Source organism: Amblyomma maculatum, chromosome 11 (genome assembly GCF_055883805.1).
Source record: "Amblyomma maculatum isolate TAMU_Amacu chromosome 11, ASM5588380v1, whole genome shotgun sequence".
NCBI classification, from domain to species: domain Eukaryota; kingdom Metazoa; phylum Arthropoda; class Arachnida; order Ixodida; family Ixodidae; genus Amblyomma; species Amblyomma maculatum.
Genome location: NC_139354.1, coordinates 35,090,600 through 35,109,167, shown reverse-complemented (window position 1 = coordinate 35,109,167; position 18,568 = coordinate 35,090,600). Strand labels below are relative to the sequence as shown.

At 45.0% G+C, this 18,568-nt stretch overlaps 1 protein-coding gene across 1 annotated transcript; it reads left to right on the top strand.

The window, feature by feature from the left end:
• Window positions 1-1,194: 1,194 nt before the first annotated feature.
• LOC146173458 (D-beta-hydroxybutyrate dehydrogenase, mitochondrial-like) lies at window positions 1,195-17,884 on the top strand. The gene is made up of 6 exons (XM_084585202.1): window positions 1,195-1,261; window positions 4,058-4,270; window positions 6,418-6,624; window positions 12,053-12,235; window positions 13,737-13,869; window positions 17,441-17,884. The coding sequence occupies exons 1-6, from the start codon at window positions 1,195-1,197 to the stop codon at window positions 17,802-17,804; spliced, it is 1,167 nt and encodes a 388-aa protein (XP_084441328.1). The 3' UTR covers window positions 17,805-17,884.
• Window positions 17,885-18,568: the final 684 nt, after the last annotated feature.

The window sequence follows — 18,568 nt, the reverse complement described above, 5'->3', positions numbered from 1 at the left end:
CCGCCAGACAGAGATTTAGCTTACCGCGATCCGCGATCAACCACCGTGACCCTCTACCGCGCGTGGGCGGGGCGCGCAAGCTGATTGGTCCCGACACGGCAGGTCTATGTGCCAACATCAAGTATGTGGCGCCATCTATCGGCATCAAGGGGATCTGGGCATGCGCAGTGGAACGCGCGGTGGCGGATAACGGTAGCGGAGCGCGGATCACGCTAAGCTAAATCTTTCGACCGAGCTCTCCGTGTGCCGCCAACTACAGCGTCACAAGGGCTTCCTCCTCACCACCAAATCCAAACCGTTTCGAGGGAGCGTGTCTTCAGGAGTGACAGTGTGTTCAAGTGAGCGATACTGAAGTGATAAGGGCGACGAGCCCGTTCTTCACCTAGGGAACCCGGGGAATACTTACCCTATAATATTTACTCTGTATGTGTATGTGCATCGTTGTTTTTCACTGATCCTCCAAAAATGTAAATAAACGGTCTTCTCCGTCCTTTAATTCCGTACTCTTTCGCTCAGCGGCACTTCTGTCCTAGGTGGCGCGGGCGTCGATGCGGCCAAGTATCCGCCGAGCGGCACCCAAGCCCACAATGCATGTATTTTCAGTTATATTTTATAACTGAAAGGGTAACTGTGTAAACAAACACGTAAGAGAATCGCCACACTGCTTGTGGCGTCCGTGTGCTGTGCGATGTCCGCGCACGTTAAAGATCCCCAGGTGGTCGAAATTACTCCGTAGCCCTCCACTACGGCTCCTCTTTCTCTCTTTACACTTTAACTCCCACCTTCCTCCCTTCCCTTACGGCGCGGTTCAGGTGTCCACATAGCAAGTGTGACAGATACTGCGCCTTTCCCTTCCTGTGAACGGAGTGGCGTCCGTGTGCTGTGCGATGTCAGTGCACGTTAAAGAACCCCAGGTGGTCGAAATTTCCGGAGTCCTCCACTACGGCGTCTCTCATAGCCTCAGTCGCTTTGGGACGTTAAACTCCACAAACCAACCAACCAATTATTATTATTATTATTACAAGTGCGACGCATCTACTCGATCACGCCGTGTATATTTTCTCTCAATAGTGCCTATTTGCATTAAGTACTGCGCTGCCTTCATATCGCATTTGTAAATTCTAATATGTGGACAGCGCTGACCGCGGTTACACCGGTAACCATTGCTGTCGTTAACCAAGCAGTGCGATCGGCATGCATGCTGACCGCCCGAGTGCGAAAAGCGTACGATCAAGCTGGGCCGCTTCGAGCCTTCAACAACGTATACTTTGCACGCTAATCACGTTTCAAGGAAAGCACTTACAACAAGCAGTGTCTGCAGTACCGTCCAGCAGCAATTTCTTTCAGCATTCGAGTACGTTCGCGACCGCGCAACAACAACGTATCTCCGTCCTGAAGTCATTGCAGCATCGCTTGCGCGGCGTATTAATGAGCGGAATGTGAAAACACGTTTGTTGTCAGTTGCATCATCAAAGTAGAGGACAAGTTGGCAACACTTACAGCAGTGAATGCCGCGGGTTGACCAAAGCCACGCCGCCAACTGGCGCCGCAGATGACGGCGCTCCCGCCGGGAGCAGCTGCCCAGTCGTTGATAGGCCTAAATTGTTTCCTGCAATGTCAGTGCACGTTAAAGATCCCCAGGTGGTCGAAATTACTCCGTAGCCCTCCACTACGGCTCCTCTTTCTCTCTTTCCGCTTTCACTCCCACCTTCCTCCCTTCCCTTACAGCTCGGTTGAGGTGTCCACAGAAAACAAGTGAGACAGTTACCGTGTCTTTCCCTTCCAATCAATCAATCAGTTTCTCATAGGAGGTACATCTGACGGCGCTTTAGAATTGCTCAGCTGTAGAGTAAACGGTCTCTCGTGGAACTGTCTTAGTACTGATTCTATTGTATCAATAAAAGAACTATATAATAATTTCGGTGACGCCTTAGTGGACCAAGCGTGCTGGAGCAGAGCCGCGCGGCACCGGCGGAGCTGGCTGTGAGCAGAGACTTGCTTGAATTGCAATTAACAATCCTACCAACAACATGGTAAAGGTCAACGATCTTCAAGGAACAGTTGTTTTTGACAGTCACCTTGTTATTTAGGTAAACAATAAATTATAGCAGACTCTTCTGGCGCTGGCGCAAGTGATCCAGCGTATCGTTGGCGTGGAGAGCTTGCGGGAGGCACGGCCGGTGCGGCCTTGGATGTTTGCGGCGGTGGAGGAAGTGAAATGTATATCATTTTCCAGAGCTCCTCGTTGACTCGTTAGTACTAAGTCTCCCTGGTTTACACGAAACGTTCGCGAGAGATTTAAGATAGGATCTGCAGGAAAGCGGCGAATCACAAACATCTCAATAACCGCATGCACTCGGACTGTCGTTTCACGGCCGCTCAATGGATGCGTACTTCCAGCATATACGCTCTCGGCAATCATATTACAATTTATTTTATTATTTGTGCAGTTCACGATCAGATATTGTGGTCCCGACGACGTTACCGCTAAGAAGAGCACTAATAAAGGTATTTAAGTTTTACATACATGCATACATATGTTAAAGAACCCCAGGTGGTCGAAATTCCCGAAGTCCTCCACTACGGCGTCTCCCATCCTGAGCTGCTTTGGGACGTTAAACCACACGCACACGCACACGCACACGCACGCACGCACACACACACACACACACACACACACACACACACACACACACACACACACACACACACACACACACACACACACACACACACACACACACGCGCGCGCGCGCGCACGCGCACACGCGCACGCACAAACACACGCACACGCACACACACACACACACGCACACATACACGCACGCACGCACGCACACACACACACACGCACACGCACACGTACACGCGCACGCGCACACGCACACGCACACGCACACACACACACGCACGCACACGCACACGCTTCACACACACACACGCACGCGCACGCACGCACACACGCTCGCACGCACACACACATGCGTCTCACAAATCCTTTACTTAAATATATCGCAGAAAAGCTGCGTTCAATTATTTCAATTTAGAGAATATCGTAATAGTCCTTAAATCCTTTTTTCCCTAGATGCTGGTCGCGCAATCAAGAGAAACATTTTCTATGCTAAGTAGGCTGAGGCACAATACAAGTACTTTACTCAAGGTATGACGGCTAAATGAGTGCTTTCACCGTAAATTACACTCCGTCAAATATTACAGGAAAGGCATATGAAGAAGAAAACGGGCCGCCTAAAGTAAATGGGTTCCAAACATTGTAGAACCTGCATTCGCAGAACGATATTTTTTGAAGGCGATGTATAGCTGACCATTTTATTCTTCATGAGAAAGGCTAATAAAACGCGGTAATTCGCTGAATCAATCTGGTGTCCACAGAAGAAGGGGCATAAACCACTTGCTGAGACCTCGTTATCAATTCTTGCGACGTCTTGCTAAATCTACAGCCAGGAGGAACGCCACGATCAAAGTGAACAATCTGCCGTCCCCATATATAAATAAAGCTTCCTTCGCACATCTTTCAACAGCGGGCACTGAAGATAGGTTGCGCAACATTGAAGCATAACAAGGTTGCACATTATACACCACTCTCCCTCCCAGGACTATACGTTGCTGTAGCGTGCTGGTGTGTTTGCAATCTCAATAAAACCAGCGCGACGAAACTGGGCGTTCTTTTCTTTTACCTCGAGAACATGAGAACCTGTTTTCCAGACACTCTTAAGCAGGCAACGAAATCACTGTCGTGTCTTCAATACCTGTTGGAGACCATATTTGTTCACCTTTGAGCGTGTTTTCTTTTTTTTTTTTTAAATCTGTGTTGTCTTTAACAGGTTTCGATCGCAGCAGGAAACTAGCGCACTTGTTTCACTAAGCAGAGTGCACAGTGAAAGGCAGTGTCAGTCTTGCTAAGCATAGAGCTGACGGTTATGTACTAGCGTCAAATTTTGAAGAGGCCGTGACGTTCTCTTTCCGACGTAGTTTGGCTGGTAAGCGGAGCTGCTTTGTCCTGTAGTAAGTGTGCGCTCTTCTGTGTTGTTGGTATCAGTTACGACTATCAGAACCTCATGGACATTGTTACTGGCGTTCACAATGCTCTTATGGAAATTGTGGGATTATGTGCCGTTTCTGCAAAGACTTGGAAATATTGTGGGCTCCGTCTCCATCATCCTGCTCGGAGCACACTGGCTCGCAAGGCTTACGTGGAAAGTATTTTTTGTGAAACAACTTCCAAGCGATGGGAAGAGTGTACTCGTCACTGGTGAGTCTCCTGGACTTCGCCCACACTATGTGCAATTTAAAAAAAAAAAGCATTGCGTTTAATTCAGTGCGAAAATGCCCAACCAAATGTTATTAACCACCCAACGAATGTAATTATGATGTGATACGCTTTCTCTAGCTGAACGCGAATTTTGAATTTGGAACATTGGCAGGCGTCTTCATGCCTGCTAAATTCTCTATACTTGCAGGAATCGCTAAATATGGCGATAATACGGCACATTTCTTCATGACGTATTTTCAATGCATCTCAAAAAGGGATACCTAATGTTCCTTCAAGACAGAAATTGCTACATTGTTTCGCAGAAACTTTCCTTAGAAGTCTTCTTTTAACTTAAATTTATTGTCATGGGGAATAAACGCGTGCGTTATGATGGATCCAAGAAAAGAGAAGTTATGTGACTAAAGGAAGGTTGGCCGATCCTATGAGCTCGAGCAGTAACTCTCAAAGCCAGACACTCGATATTCACTCACATTCCTCCGCGTATGCTCACCGGCCGCACTGCAAAGTACGGCATCAGCTAAATCGAAACATTCTTCGAAAGCTATCGAAAGTTTTCCTTATCCCCTTTAGTGGGAACGTGAACTGCTTGCTAAAGCTCTCTCTCTCTCTCTCTTTTTTTTTTATGGGAACCAGAAGCTGTGATCCTTGAGTAAGAATTTTGGGGATGGGTCGTCTACTTGCGCTTCCAAGAATGCGGAGGAAATGTGCGCTGCTAGGGGCTGTAGCAGCGCGCCCGACTGCTTGTTTTATCCGTCTGTACATAACAACACCGAAACGTTCCCAGTTCAAGGAGATAATCTGCCCTTAGAGTAGAGTGAATGGATAGGTTGTACTTCCGCTAGTAATTAACCTACTGCTGTGCTGCCCAGGATAAAACATTATTTCGGCAATTCAACTAAGGCAAAACTAGGAAGAGGCAGCAAAGAGCCCTGCTCACCCGGTCTGAGAGGAAAATATGGGTTATATAAATTTTAGTGGTGCGTCCTTTCTTTAGTACAGCTGCACGGACTCCCAATTTGAACAAATTTTAGCACAAGAATCTGCATGCTCAGATGCATTGTTAGGCAATGCAGAAAACTGCACCGTTATAACGCACAGCCCAACCTTAGCTTGACTCTTGGAAAGGGCAAAGCAAGATATGTATATCACGAAAAACCGCCAATAAGGTGCAACGATGATATGCTGTCTACTCAAATGCCTTCCAACGTCAGCATGCAAGGGCACAATAACGTATCCGTCATAAAAAAAGCACGAAGAACACGGTGAACGACCATGATGAAATGTTAAGTATATACTATTCGGGATAAAAGCCTCTGTTCCGCACGTTAAGTGATTTTGGACTACAAGTACGATGTAAAGGAATAGCCATATTATTTCTTAGGACCCATGAAAAAACTAAAGTTTAACAATTACGTCAACGAGTATGATCTGAGACTGAAACGAAAGTTACGGGCTTTGGTGGCAGTTAGCGTGGTCCACAGACGCTTGTCCGCGACAGTGCCTTCTTCACATGTGGAAATAAGATGGTCTAACGATTAATGCCTAGTTTGCAGATTCTAGGTTTATTCTCAAGTTTTGAATAGGCCACGTGGTTCGGTGTTTAACTGAGGACCCCACTGAAGAAATCTCAGCTATTCTGCTCATTGAAAGACGCGAGTACGATGGACAAAACGTCAGCTTTGTTCTGCGTGTTGTGGGCATGCGTTTGAGAACGCGAACTGGTCAAGACAAGTTGGGAGCCCTATACAGCGTCTCCTATGGCCCACATGAGGTTTCGTGATGCTAGAATTGAAAAACGTGTCGAAGAAAGGGTTTAGACAAGTATGATTCAAGTATTTCTACGCAAGGTGACAGTTTACAGATATGTTGTGTACAAGTTTTCGTAGAAAACAAAGATCTCTCGAATATCCTTATGAAGAGTGCTAGGTTATACCACAGAAATGTGCTCGCTGATAGGTGTATCAGACTCTGGAAAATCTGACACTTATCCGTGCACACACTTCAAATTGCGCTTGAAATGGTTAAAGCTATCACAAGAATGAAGTGAACCGTAGCCTTGAAGACATCAGCTATGAGTGGTATATAATAACATCCCCTGCTCTTCACTGATGTGGGCGTATTTTCAGGTTGCGGTAGCGGTTTTGGGTTCGCTTTGACCCAGCGCCTTAGCAGTGAGGGTTTCTTGGTGTTCGCTGGGTGTCGCGACTCCCAATGCGAGGGAGCCAAGGAGCTGAGCCGACTGAAGAACGTCAGAGTGCTGCAGTTGGACGGCACCCGAGACGAAGAAGTGGAAGCATCCTTCGTCAGGATCAAGAAAGAACTGGGCTCTCGAGGTAACGGACCTCTACTTCATAATTTTTGCTTTATGTCCACCTGGCTATAACATTTCGATTACAATAAGCATTTCACGCGTACTGTATTGACGCTTTTTTTTTTCGGAGCTGTGCAGTTTTTTAAAACGAGCACGGATTGTACAATTACTGACAGCTGTCGCTGAAAACCTCCGCAAGAGCTGGAAATATAGGTCAGATGCGGGATTTGTTTTTTACGTACTCTTTTGTCCTGTTATTTCATGGCTTCAGCTAAAGAACCGAAGCGTACAGTCCACTTTAAGATAGCAAGTTCCACTGAAAGGAACGTATTGTTTACTTAATTTTGAACATTAGAAAGCCCGTTCTGTTGAAAAGTACTTAACATAATTCGATACCTCATTTTTTATTACTCCGCCGAGGTGGCGCAGTGGCTACAGCGCTCGACTAATGTTCCCAAGGATGCGGGATCGAATCCCGGCCTCGGCGGCCGTTTTTCGATGGCGGCGAAAAACAAGATATCCGTGCGCTGTGCGATGTCAGTGCAGGTTAAAGAACTCCATATTGTCGAAATTTCTGGAGTCCTCCACTGCGGCGTCGCTCATAGCCTGAGTCGCTTTGGGACTGTAAACCCCACAAACCAAACTAAGTCATACCTAGTGTTTATTAAATCATTTTCATTCGTCTAAACGTCATTGCGTTAAAGGCCGCTTTGTACAGAAAATCTTGCGTTGTCATCGCTGTGTGCGAAAAATCATTATGATCGATTTCGCTGAAGCAGGCGGTAAATGGCAGGTGGTATGAGCGAGCACTGATTGATCGGTGGGCTTTGTGACATCATGGAACAAGACGTCACCGAGTTGGCAATAGGTGGTAAATCGAATAACGTTTTCGACATTGGAGGGTGAGACCTGATTTGAATCCTACGGGTCCCATGGATTCCCAGTCAAACAAGCTCATTCTAAGCCACTCAGGCACGTTCATACGGCTTTGTTTAATATACCTTTATACCTAGGTCGTGTTGTCTCATTATGTAGTAGTTTACGACTGTATTATAATGAGTGTGTGTTGGATGATAGAGGTGCAATTTTAGAAAGTCGTGATTAAGCAAGCCGCCAAACGCAACAACGCAAGCGATGATACGCAAGGGAAGAAGAGGAGGGAGCCATTACCGCTGTCCCCAGGCACCACGACTCATTGGTCCAGTATTGGTACTGTGTTGGAAATGCATGGACCAACATAGTACCAGTTCATTGTTAACACAGTACCAACATTGGGTTGATGGTTAGTGCCGCCTGGACCACGGCATGCCTTTAAGATTAAATCTCGCCTATATATTTACGGATAAGTTATATTCACAAGCCATCTTTGGGATATCTCTGAATCTCTGAAGATCTCTGAAGATATTGTACACAAATACACGAAAAGTAAACAAATACACGAAAAATGGCAACGCCAATTCCCGCGCGCACTGCTAGTTAGTTATAGAAAACAAAACTCTCCACCTAAGCAACGTATAGAGTGCTGTACTTTTGTCTCTGTGAACTTTTTGCAGAGTTGCAACGGTGTTTCTTGCAGTATGCATACGATAGGGCACATTGATTCCGATTCCTCGATATCTATACGCACGACTATTTCCGTGCTGAACAATATACTATGCGCAGTAGCGTATCATGAACTTGAAATTCTGTCTCCTTCTTTGTGCAATAGGAAATGTTATCCAGCTGGATAATAACGACCAAACGAGAAGGGCAGTTGAGTGAACGCTCTTCCTATTGCTCTTTCTATCGGTATTGTATTGTTACGATGAAATAGTAAAGAGGTGTTTATTTGCAGTGCAGATGCAATATTTTGCAGGTATAAAGTCGAACGAGGAAAGAACAGTGTTGGGATAGAGATGAAGAGAAAGATGAGGAAAAATTGGCCGGTCCTATGACGGCGGATGATGCACAGGATATGGAGCTCGCGTCGGCGAGGGCGAGAGTCGAAGTTGCTTAAATATTTCTCGTACCTGTTCAGTGTATCGTGGATTCCCGTCGCCTATGTATTCCTCGAAAACCATGTTCAGGTAAAGAAAAGAAGTGGGAATCACTGTCAGGCTCACAGTAGCGAGGACAGGACGGCTACCAGTAGCAGTGGAAGTGACAAATTTAATAAGCACCCTCGATCAGCTCCTGGCGTGCAGTATACCGCAATATGGATTTCCGAGGTATATGGCAGAGGCTGGTAGAGATCGGGTACTGGTTAGTGACGGAACGCATCAAATGGTGAGCGGCGATGCAGCTCAAGGCCAGTTGTTCTGTTGGTTAGGGCGTCTTCCATAACGAGTGCGTGTTGTAAGCAGTTGGACACGAACGGCATCTATGAAAAAAGCCAGGTACAGGCTTTTCAGGAAGTGGGAAAAGCGGCTTGATCTAGTACAAATTCAAGGATACGATCGCGCCCTCGAGGCTATCGCAGTATAGGACATACTAGGAAAATGCCCATGCGTTAAAAGAGACTCATCCTTGTCGCCTATACGCACGCGATGTGGCAGTTTCTTCGGCGGAGATTAGCTATTGTTTTCTGAAGATTACGTTTAATAGTGTCATTTTTATAAGCCTTATAAATGCGCACCTGTGTGCGCGCAAGCGCAGTATGACCTTATAAAAGTTTCTAAGTACACAAAGCTTGCCCAGGGTTTCCAGGCCACAGTTTAACATTAGTTTTCGCGCTAGAAGATCCAGAGAATAATAAAGGTTTTGTAGATATTGTTCTTAGAACGACTTCTTCGTATATACAGTGGTATTCCGAACTGAACGTCGTAACGGCTATCATCACGAAATACAACAACCATGCTAGGACTCATGTGAGCACAGTATAGAATCACCGTGCTGTTGCCTTATTAGACTGTTCGGACAAACTCTTTTTACGCTCCCCTTCAATTTCCTCAGTTCCTGTGATAAGAGTGCGTGCTCACGACGCCTTCCCTGACCCTTCATCTCCGTTGTGGCCTCCGAAAAATCTCAGTGGCCAAGGCTCATTATCAGGCTCACATAACACGCTACGAATAGATTGCAGTGCATGAGCTGTGTTGGGGCGGTGGAGTGGAATTTTCGGGAAGAAACTGGACCCGACAGCGTATGGGCGCAGCAGAGACTACAGACAGGTACATCGGGAGCAATGTCATGGACGCTGTGTATCTGCCGTATTTTCTGCTAGAATGTCTTCTATTATATCTTCCATCCCCGTAAGGCTAAACTGGATAAAAGATGATCAAGCCAGTTCTAAACAATGCCTTGCAATATACAAAGTTTTCAGCCAGCCAACTAAACCGCACCTAACTGCGTTCCTTACGGCAATGCGTTCAGGGTTCGCAGCGGCAACGCCATCTGTCTGCGGTATAAGCTTGTGCTATTCAGCTTAGTCTGAGTGAAGCACCGCTACACTATACATCACATGTTCGTATGCACGCATAAATCCCAACATCCAAAGCGGCGCGATCCTACCCTGGAGTAGTCTGGAGTAGTGAAAGGGGCAGCTAACGAGTGCCGCCCCTGCAGAGCGCTACCCTTGAAGCTCAGGAAGGCGGTCACCACCATCATTGAATTACACTCTGAGCCACTAGGATCTCGGACTGAATACTCCACCTGCTTTCCTCCAATCACCTTTCTTAAAATTTAAAAAATGTATATTTGTTCCTCCGCCACCCAACTGATGCGGTCAACCAACTCTGCAATTAGGTGTCTCCTCGCGGGGACGCAGACACGAGACAACCCCGTGCACTTCGACCGTTCTTTTCACCTCGCGCCCACTTTTCGACCGCCAACGCACGGAGGGCCCCTGCGTTCGCAGTTATTTTGCTTCTGCAGATTCGACCACAGTCAGAGTATATTGGGACAGGGTGGAAGATTGAAAGGAAAGATCTCCACCCACGGTCATCCCGTAAGCGCTTCATCTATTTCGGCGCAATAATTCTTGTGTGCCGGCTTGATTTTAAATCATAGCAATATAATTTTTTACTATTAACAGACTGCTAATTATAATGATGGAACTAAATTTATAGTTTTTACCACTAGGAGGAGACAGGCGCCTAAAATATATGCAATAAAGGTCGGATGCATGCTCGATGAGACAATATGTACTGTTTCAGAATAATATTTGATTATTCTCTTAATTAGGCTTTTCACAAAGAAACACTGTGCAAGAAATTATTATTTGTATGCACCTCATTAATTGAAGCGAGAAATTATTTTAGCGTTGATGTACTGCGTGTGTTCTAGTACATTTCATTGTCTCCTTCCATACTGAATCCAAGCATCTTCAGTTACGCATCTTACCCAGACCCATTCATTACTCTGTAGAAACGAGACTTAGGAGCAATAGCATCGGTACCATGGCACTCATTATCTCAACCACTCTCAGACTTTAATATCATACGGCCCCATAATTCGAAAGTACAAAACTGCACTTCTGGTGAGCAGTGTTACACAGGCCAATACACCTTGTAATGTTTCCATAATCATATTACCTGAAAGAAAGGCTAGGCCCGCTGATAGAAGTAACCGCAATCTATTTAAAACACATTATATGCGGACGTTGAAAAGTAGTATTTATTAGCGCTAACATGTGTTATGCTATCCCAAGCAGCATTAGGTCCCTCTCAGACACTGCAACTGCTCCAAACAACGCATGCAATTTTGAAAGTTCACACACCCTAAGTATTAAAATGTTCATATGTTGCAGCCGTAATAGAGTACTTAGAAATGTAGAGTTATTTAATGGATACGAAACTATAGCCACCGGCTAAGGATCAGAATTCCTCACAAACGTGAACATTGCGCACATTTTCTCTGAAGTAATAAAGAAAAAATAACTGTAAAACTAGGAAATTACAAAGATTCAGTTAAGAAACATAAAGTAACTACGAATGAATTATCAAAAATAAATATGGCCCAGAATGAGTCAGCAAAAGCTACATCAAATCATTATTTCAACAGTTTTCTCAGCAATGCTGAGCAAATAATATTGACAAGTAGACAGATAATAATAATAATAATAATAATAATAATAATAATAATAATAATAATAATAATAATAATAATAATAATAATAATAATAATAATAATAATAATAATAATAATAATAATAATAATAATAATAATAATAATAATATGAATAATAATAATAATAACCTTTATTCACTATACCGAAAACAACATACAAAAACGGAAGCACCGAAGCCACAAGTGGGCTTGTGCGGCGACAACCGGCAGCCGCGGCAATGTACGCGCTAACAGAACTCCGTGTACTATTCCTTATTGCGGTAGACGATATAAAAATATGAGAACACAAGGTAATAATTATAAAGGAAGCAGTGACAGGAGAGGAGGTGGACCTAATGCCAACGCATTTTCATCGAATGATATCAACTAGGCGGCCCCGTCCCATTTACATTGTTTTTCTTTGACAGTGCTCTGGTCCGTCGTAGTCAACGCTGGCATTCGGAGCGATGGCCTCTTAGAGTGGCTCACGATGAAAACCATCATCAACTTATTCAACATCAATGTGTTCGGAGCACTACGGGTCACCAAAAGGTTTCTGCCAATGCTCAAAAAGAGCAAAGGACGTTTGATTGTCATGAACAGCCCATTAGGTAAGAATCAAGCTGTTATACGGTATGCTGCGAAGTATATCTACAGTACTTTCTGGCTGTGACTAGTTATGAATTCTTCAGCGTTTTTGTTCGGCCAAAGACATTCCTTAGCGGGGCAATTCGCAGAACGCTGCCTAGTTACTGTTCTCAATACAAGCTGAGCCGTTCCCTCTTTCAGGGAACGTTGGCGATTGTTTTACTGCAACAGACGCTTATAAACTGAGAAAATATAGTCTGAAAATTACACCCACTCGATTCCGGCACGTGATGTCCTCATCAATAATGCCGAGTTATCAATACCAATGAGTGTCTCACACTGCAGGATGAAACGAAGATAAGAAAGCCACAGGGATGCCAACGCGCCAGCTTGTAATCTTGTGTGCTTGCTTTGTTGCAGTGTTGCCGCCTGTTTAACGCCCTTTCTGAAGAAAATATCCCGTCATGTAATACACTCCACAACAGGGCGTGTCCTTCCTTTGTGCGCTTTTTAAAACTCCAACTCTTAGAGACAACTTTCCACTTAATGGGTGGACGTGCCTTTGGACAGGTGCAACGCAAATCACGCCCCGCGCAAATCCTTTACTACGATAGACGCTTATTGGCAAGAAAGGAGTGACGTTACGCTACGTCTCAAGGGTGTGCCACGCAGGGCCTGGATACACTGACGTCATGTATGACGTGACGAAGAACTCGCTGAGCCTTAACCGTGACCCTGTCGCTTGTTCCTGTTTCGGCACAAAACAAGCAGTCATTCTACAGCTGTGCCGACAGTTAGAAAACCCGACCGCTATTGTTAGCATTTTACCACGCCCTATATGTCACTAAAATTCCAACTTCCACTTGCGCGGGAACACACACTCTCCTTGTGGAATTCTGGACAGTTTGCGAACTGCCGCTTAAAATTCCTCGACCCTGACCTGAAGCTCGGCCTTCCACCTGGCCTACCCCGACGCGAAGAAACTTTGCGGTGCCGCCTGTGGGTAGGTGTAGCATTCACAAACTCGTATTCTTTTATGATAGGCATGGCAAACAGCCCTGCATGTACAAACCGTGGAAATGACGAGTCTATAGGCCACATTATTTGTGAGTGCCCGATATACAGTGAGGAAAGGCAGTGTCTATGCCGTACGCTGGAGCATCTAGATGGACGCCCATTGAGTATAAACTAAGATTTTAGGTCCCTGGCCACGGCGATCGTCTGCGGTGAAGGCCTCCCAGGCACAGCTCCGCTTTATGAGAACCACAGGCCTAATCGAAAGACTATGAGTTTGCTATGATATGACTGTGACGTGATGTGATGTGGCGTGCCTGTTATGTGACAGTACTAACTTCAACTATCCCTCTCTCACAACTTTTATATCCACTCATCCCCATCCCCCAGAGCAGGGTAGCAAACCGGTTGCTTTTACGGGTTAACCTCCCTGCCTTTCCTCCTCATCTTCCTCCCCCTCCTTCAACTACCACAGCGGAAAACAAAAATCTGTTTTTTTTTCATCTTCAGGGCACTATACAATACCAATGGCAGTGCCCTACTGCATGACGAAGCATGCACTGGTGTCGATGGTGGACGGTCTCCGAAGAGAGTGCCGACGAAAAGGAGTAGACTTCATCAACATCGAGCCGTGCGTATACAAGTGAGCCCCGCGTTGCGTTTCTATTCACGTTAACCGCGAATCTTGATTTAAGTTTATGAAAAATGATATGCGTTACCTAACAAACTATCATAAACAGCAGATGAGCTTAACCAAAGGTTGATAGGTGGGCATTCAGCACTTGGTGGATTGGTAGTTTTGGCTGGCAAAGCGTGTCACAAATCAATGAAGCCAATGAAGAAATGCGGTCGTTGTATACTTGTGGGGGGCTTAGGAGGACAGTCCCTCCATAAGAAATGTTTTGTAGCGAGAACTACATTGGTCACAGTCTCGCCATTTCCCCGTGCCTGTCCGAACCTGTCCGTGAGGAGGAGGAGGAGAAGGAGAAGAAGAGAAAGAAGAAAAAGGAAAAGAACAAGAAGAAGAGAAAGAGAAAGAAAAAGGTAAAGGAAAAGAAGAAAAGAAGAAGGGAAAGAAGAAGAGAAAGAAGAAGAAGGAAAAGGAGAAGATGAAGAAGAGGAAGCAAAAGAGGAAGAAGACGACGACAGGTAACTCAGTAGTTTGTAGAGGCGAACGACAACAGCGAGAAGGTTCGTTCGAACGTTGTGATGGCGGTGTACCCGGGAGATCGACGTAGAGACGATGTCATATCACTATAAGTCTTTTGAACCAGAATGAGAATGGTTAAGGACGGGAGGCAAGGGGTGCTCGTACGGGAAATGATTCCCCTATGTCATAAAGCTTAAAACATAGAATAAACTATACTATGTGCGAGAGCCTTGTCTTAACTTTGAAACCGAAACTAAGCGTAGCCATACAAATAGCTCTCGAGTAACTCCAGGTTTAGCCGCAAGCTAAACCACAGCTAATGTTTTCACTGGAAAATGGTCCTTCCTGATTTTCATAAATTATGAAGCAGCGTATAATACCATAATGGTGAGGGCTTTACTTGGCAATTAAGCAAGCGCCCCTAACTGTGGCGCCCAACCTCGAATCGGACCCCAAATGGGCTACTTATAGCACGTTCCTCCCTGTGCAGTTGCCTATAGCCTGTGGCTAGTGTAGCTGGCGCCATCTATGAAGGCTTCTTGTCACTGGACTTGTCTAAACAACTCGTCGTAATAAAATAACTATTTTATTCGCGCAGCTATACCGCTGAAAATGTACAGTTATTCCAGATAACCCCTAAATAACCGGAACTAAGCTATTAACAACATTTGTGGACTGTATTCCTCAGCGCAGGAATGTTGGCATGTTTAACCTTGGCTGCGTCGCCAAAAATGCAGCTGTACCTTAAGAGACATGCCTTTTATAAAAAGCAAATTTTCAAATATTCAGAAGCGATATCACGTTCGATTCCGGTCACGGCAGCTGCTTTTCAATGGAGGCGAAATGTAAGGCGCCCGTGCGTTGTACGATATCGGTGCTCTTTAAAAAACTCAAGGCGGCTAAATGATCTCGCATTCTCCACTATGACTACCCTACAGCTTCAGTCGCTTTTGGATGTTAAATGTCAAAACAAAGCATATATCATTGTTAATAGAGAGATTTAGCACACCGTGATCCGCGATCCGCTACCGTGATCCGCCACGGCGCGTTCCATTGCGCCTGTCTAGATCACTTTCATGTCGATAGATGGCGCCACATACTTGATGTCGGCACATTGACCTGGCGCATCGGAACCAATCAGCTTGTACGAGCGGTAGAGTGTCACGGTGCCGGATCGCGGATCACGGCATGCTAAATCTCTCTATTACCAGCTGCAATAATTTCGATGAATAATAGCTTATTCCTGAAAAGCTGAAGCTATCGAACACAAGGCGCTGGCTTCATGTCACTGTCTCTATAAATATACCATACAATGCTGTATCATTTAGCACCGCACCTCATTATATATATCTCTACACCGTACCTTTCCACATCATACTTTACCTACTTTATTAAACCTTGCCATACCGCACCGATACATACCATACCTACATATACCAACCCAGTAATGCGTTTTTATATCCATATTGTGGTGCTGGCGAAGACTCTTGAGAGTTCCTTGGACTGCCAGAAGATCAAATCAGTCAATATTGTCGACCATAAACCCTGACTGCTCATTGGAAGGTCAAATTCTAAAGTTAAAGCTCAGCTACTTTGGTCATCTGATGAGAAGAGAGGAGTCCCTGGAGAAAGATTTGATGTTGGGAAAGGTTGAGGGTCGCCGGAGAAGGGGTAGACAGCGAACGCGATGGTTAGATGGCATCCTCGAGGCACTGCAGATGAAGTTATGTGATGTTAGGAAGATAGTGAGAGACCGGAAAGCGCGGCGTGACATGGTCCATAGGGTCACGAAGAGTCGGACACGACTGAACGACTGAACTGAACTGATGACGCACAGTCAAACTTTAAGGCACCGATGCCTCAAACCAGGTCTTCATAAGTGGAAGATTGTCTCCTCTTCAGTGCCTTCACAAAGAGTCCAAAAGGGCAGTATCAGAATTTAGAAGGAGCTTTTACTCAAGCCTATCACACTGCCTGACAGAAATCATGCATAGAGCAATTACTAAACATGCGCGCCTTGCTATGTTATCAGATGCTTCAGATGCGTGATACGTACACGCAAAGGATTGGTGAACGCCTCATATATCGCGCTTGTGATTACACATGCGTCGTAGACTATTTGAGGTCGGACTGCAGCTTATGCAAAGGTTTCAAAACCTATTATACAAGTTTAGCCTACATGCAGCTTTTTGTATTCTGTTACCACTTATTAAATCAAGGGCATCGCTACTTGTAGAGCTGTAATGCAGCATCAGTCTTCCACTTTGTATCATATAGCCTAAATAAATTTGATAAGCAATACCTTTCTCAATGGCTAGTTTCATCCGAGGATTGGAGAACTCGTAGGCTTGAAAGTGGATGTCTATTTCTTTAAAAAAAAATTGTGCGATTCATAGTTTACAGAATACCCACAACATATTATCACTGTAATTTCAGCATATGCGCGCCGCTGTTTGTGAATGTATGACTTAAATTGCCGATAAACAGACTGATGTAGGGGGAATTTGATCCTACGACATCGAAATTCGGAGGTCGTGGGATCAAACCTCACCAGCGGCGTATTGTTGTTTCTTCAACTTTCTATTTAATTATCCTCCATCCATAAAATTAGTCCATTAATAAACCAAGTTCAAAGTAGAAATAAAGTAATGTTAATAAAACCAATTCCTTGTGCATTCTTCGTCGCGCAGACTATTTCCTACTTTTCTTAATTTGCTGACGCGACTCTGTGTGCAAGGTCCTTCCGTATGCTTCAGAAGGAAAGATGTTTGTGCGTTTTGGTTCATCGTCAACAAAGCAAAGCGCAAAAAAAGACGACAAAGGACGAGATGAAGTCAGGACAAGCTTTGCCCTGTCCTCACCTCGTCCTTTTTCGTTTTTGTTTTTTGCGCTTTGCTTTGTTGGCTTTCCATATGCTCGAGATTAACGTAAGGGAGCTGGAGCTATTCCAAACCGTTGTAGAAATACCGCATCAGTAAGCGATCGAAGGCAGACAAGGCGCTTTCTTTGATGAACAGTGATCATTGTCGAACACTGCATTTTCTCTACTTATCCTTCTTCGCAGGACGCGCATCACGGAAAATTTTGGCGACATTGACCTGACGCAGAAGGATTTGCAGCAGCAGTCGGCGGAGGTGATAGCCGACTACAACGTGGACGAGATTCAACGCTGGTGTGAAAAGACCAGCCTGAGCTTCGATATGATCAAACGGAACAACCTCGACGAAGTCGTGGATCAGATTGTGCTAGCGATTCGTGAGACAGATCCAAAGACCTGCTACTATTCACCATGGTGGCTGACTATCTTCCTGTCCTACACTCCACGCATTCTTCCCACAGAGCTTGCTGATTTGGTTATCGGAAGCTCTATAAATTTTGTGCCTTTCGTTTCACGAATGGCGGGCTTTCAAGCTACAAAGTTTAAGTAAGCCCCGAGCTTCTTGGCTTAGCGAAGGAAGGCAATATGACCTGTTCGGTTCGTTTTCCTGTTTGCAAGAAAATCTTGGCAAAAAAATATACATGAGAGGGACGAACAGAAGTACAGATAGTGCGTACATCCACTGCGTCTCGTCTTGATAAGAATGGAGTTATATACAGTGATTTACTTTGGCGAAATAAATTCCCAGAGAACTGTGGAATCTACACTGCAGAAATTCGAAAGCCGGAGCGTTGTTTCTGCGCACGGTAAATTACGTTTGCTCTCAATATCCTTAAAAACTAAACGCATCGGTTTTATCATTGCTACGGCAATCATCGTCATTATCTGTAATTGCGGTGTCATTCTCATCGCAACTATCATGCTCACGGAAGACAAGGAGAATTGTGATGTGTGTTTCACAATCCCAGGCGTGGCGCAGTTGGTTGAAACGTTCGGCTGTGGATCCGAGAGATTGAGGTTCGATTCCCGGTGCAGATTAGATTTTAATTAATTACTAAGCAATTACTAATTACAGTTATGATATCAGCGTTACAAAATTAATGTGTTACGTCGATAACATCCTCAGGTTGATCGACCATACTTCTGCTGACTAAACATACGAAATTACTGTCTAATCGGATGTGACGTCACATTATCTATAATGCGACGGAAGTGTGGGACAGGATCGTTTCCGCTGCGTTCTTCCCAAGCTGATAGCTTCTCAAAAAATAAATAAATATGATCCTATTCTTTCGTGTACTTACATATTTCCTG

What these genes read in the sequence shown, in the direction of transcription:
- LOC146173458 (XM_084585202.1), top strand. Translation starts at nt 1,195, where the DNA reads ATGCATGCTGACCGCCCGAGTGCGAAAAGCGTACGATCAAGCTGGGCC. An exon ending in TGTCATGAACAGCCCATTAG is followed by an intron (nt 12,236 to 13,736) that starts GTAAGAATCAAG and finishes TTTCATCTTCAG; the next exon opens with GGCACTATACAATACCAATG. An exon ending in ATCGAGCCGTGCGTATACAA is followed by an intron (nt 13,870 to 17,440) that starts GTGAGCCCCGCG and finishes CCTTCTTCGCAG; the next exon opens with GACGCGCATCACGGAAAATT.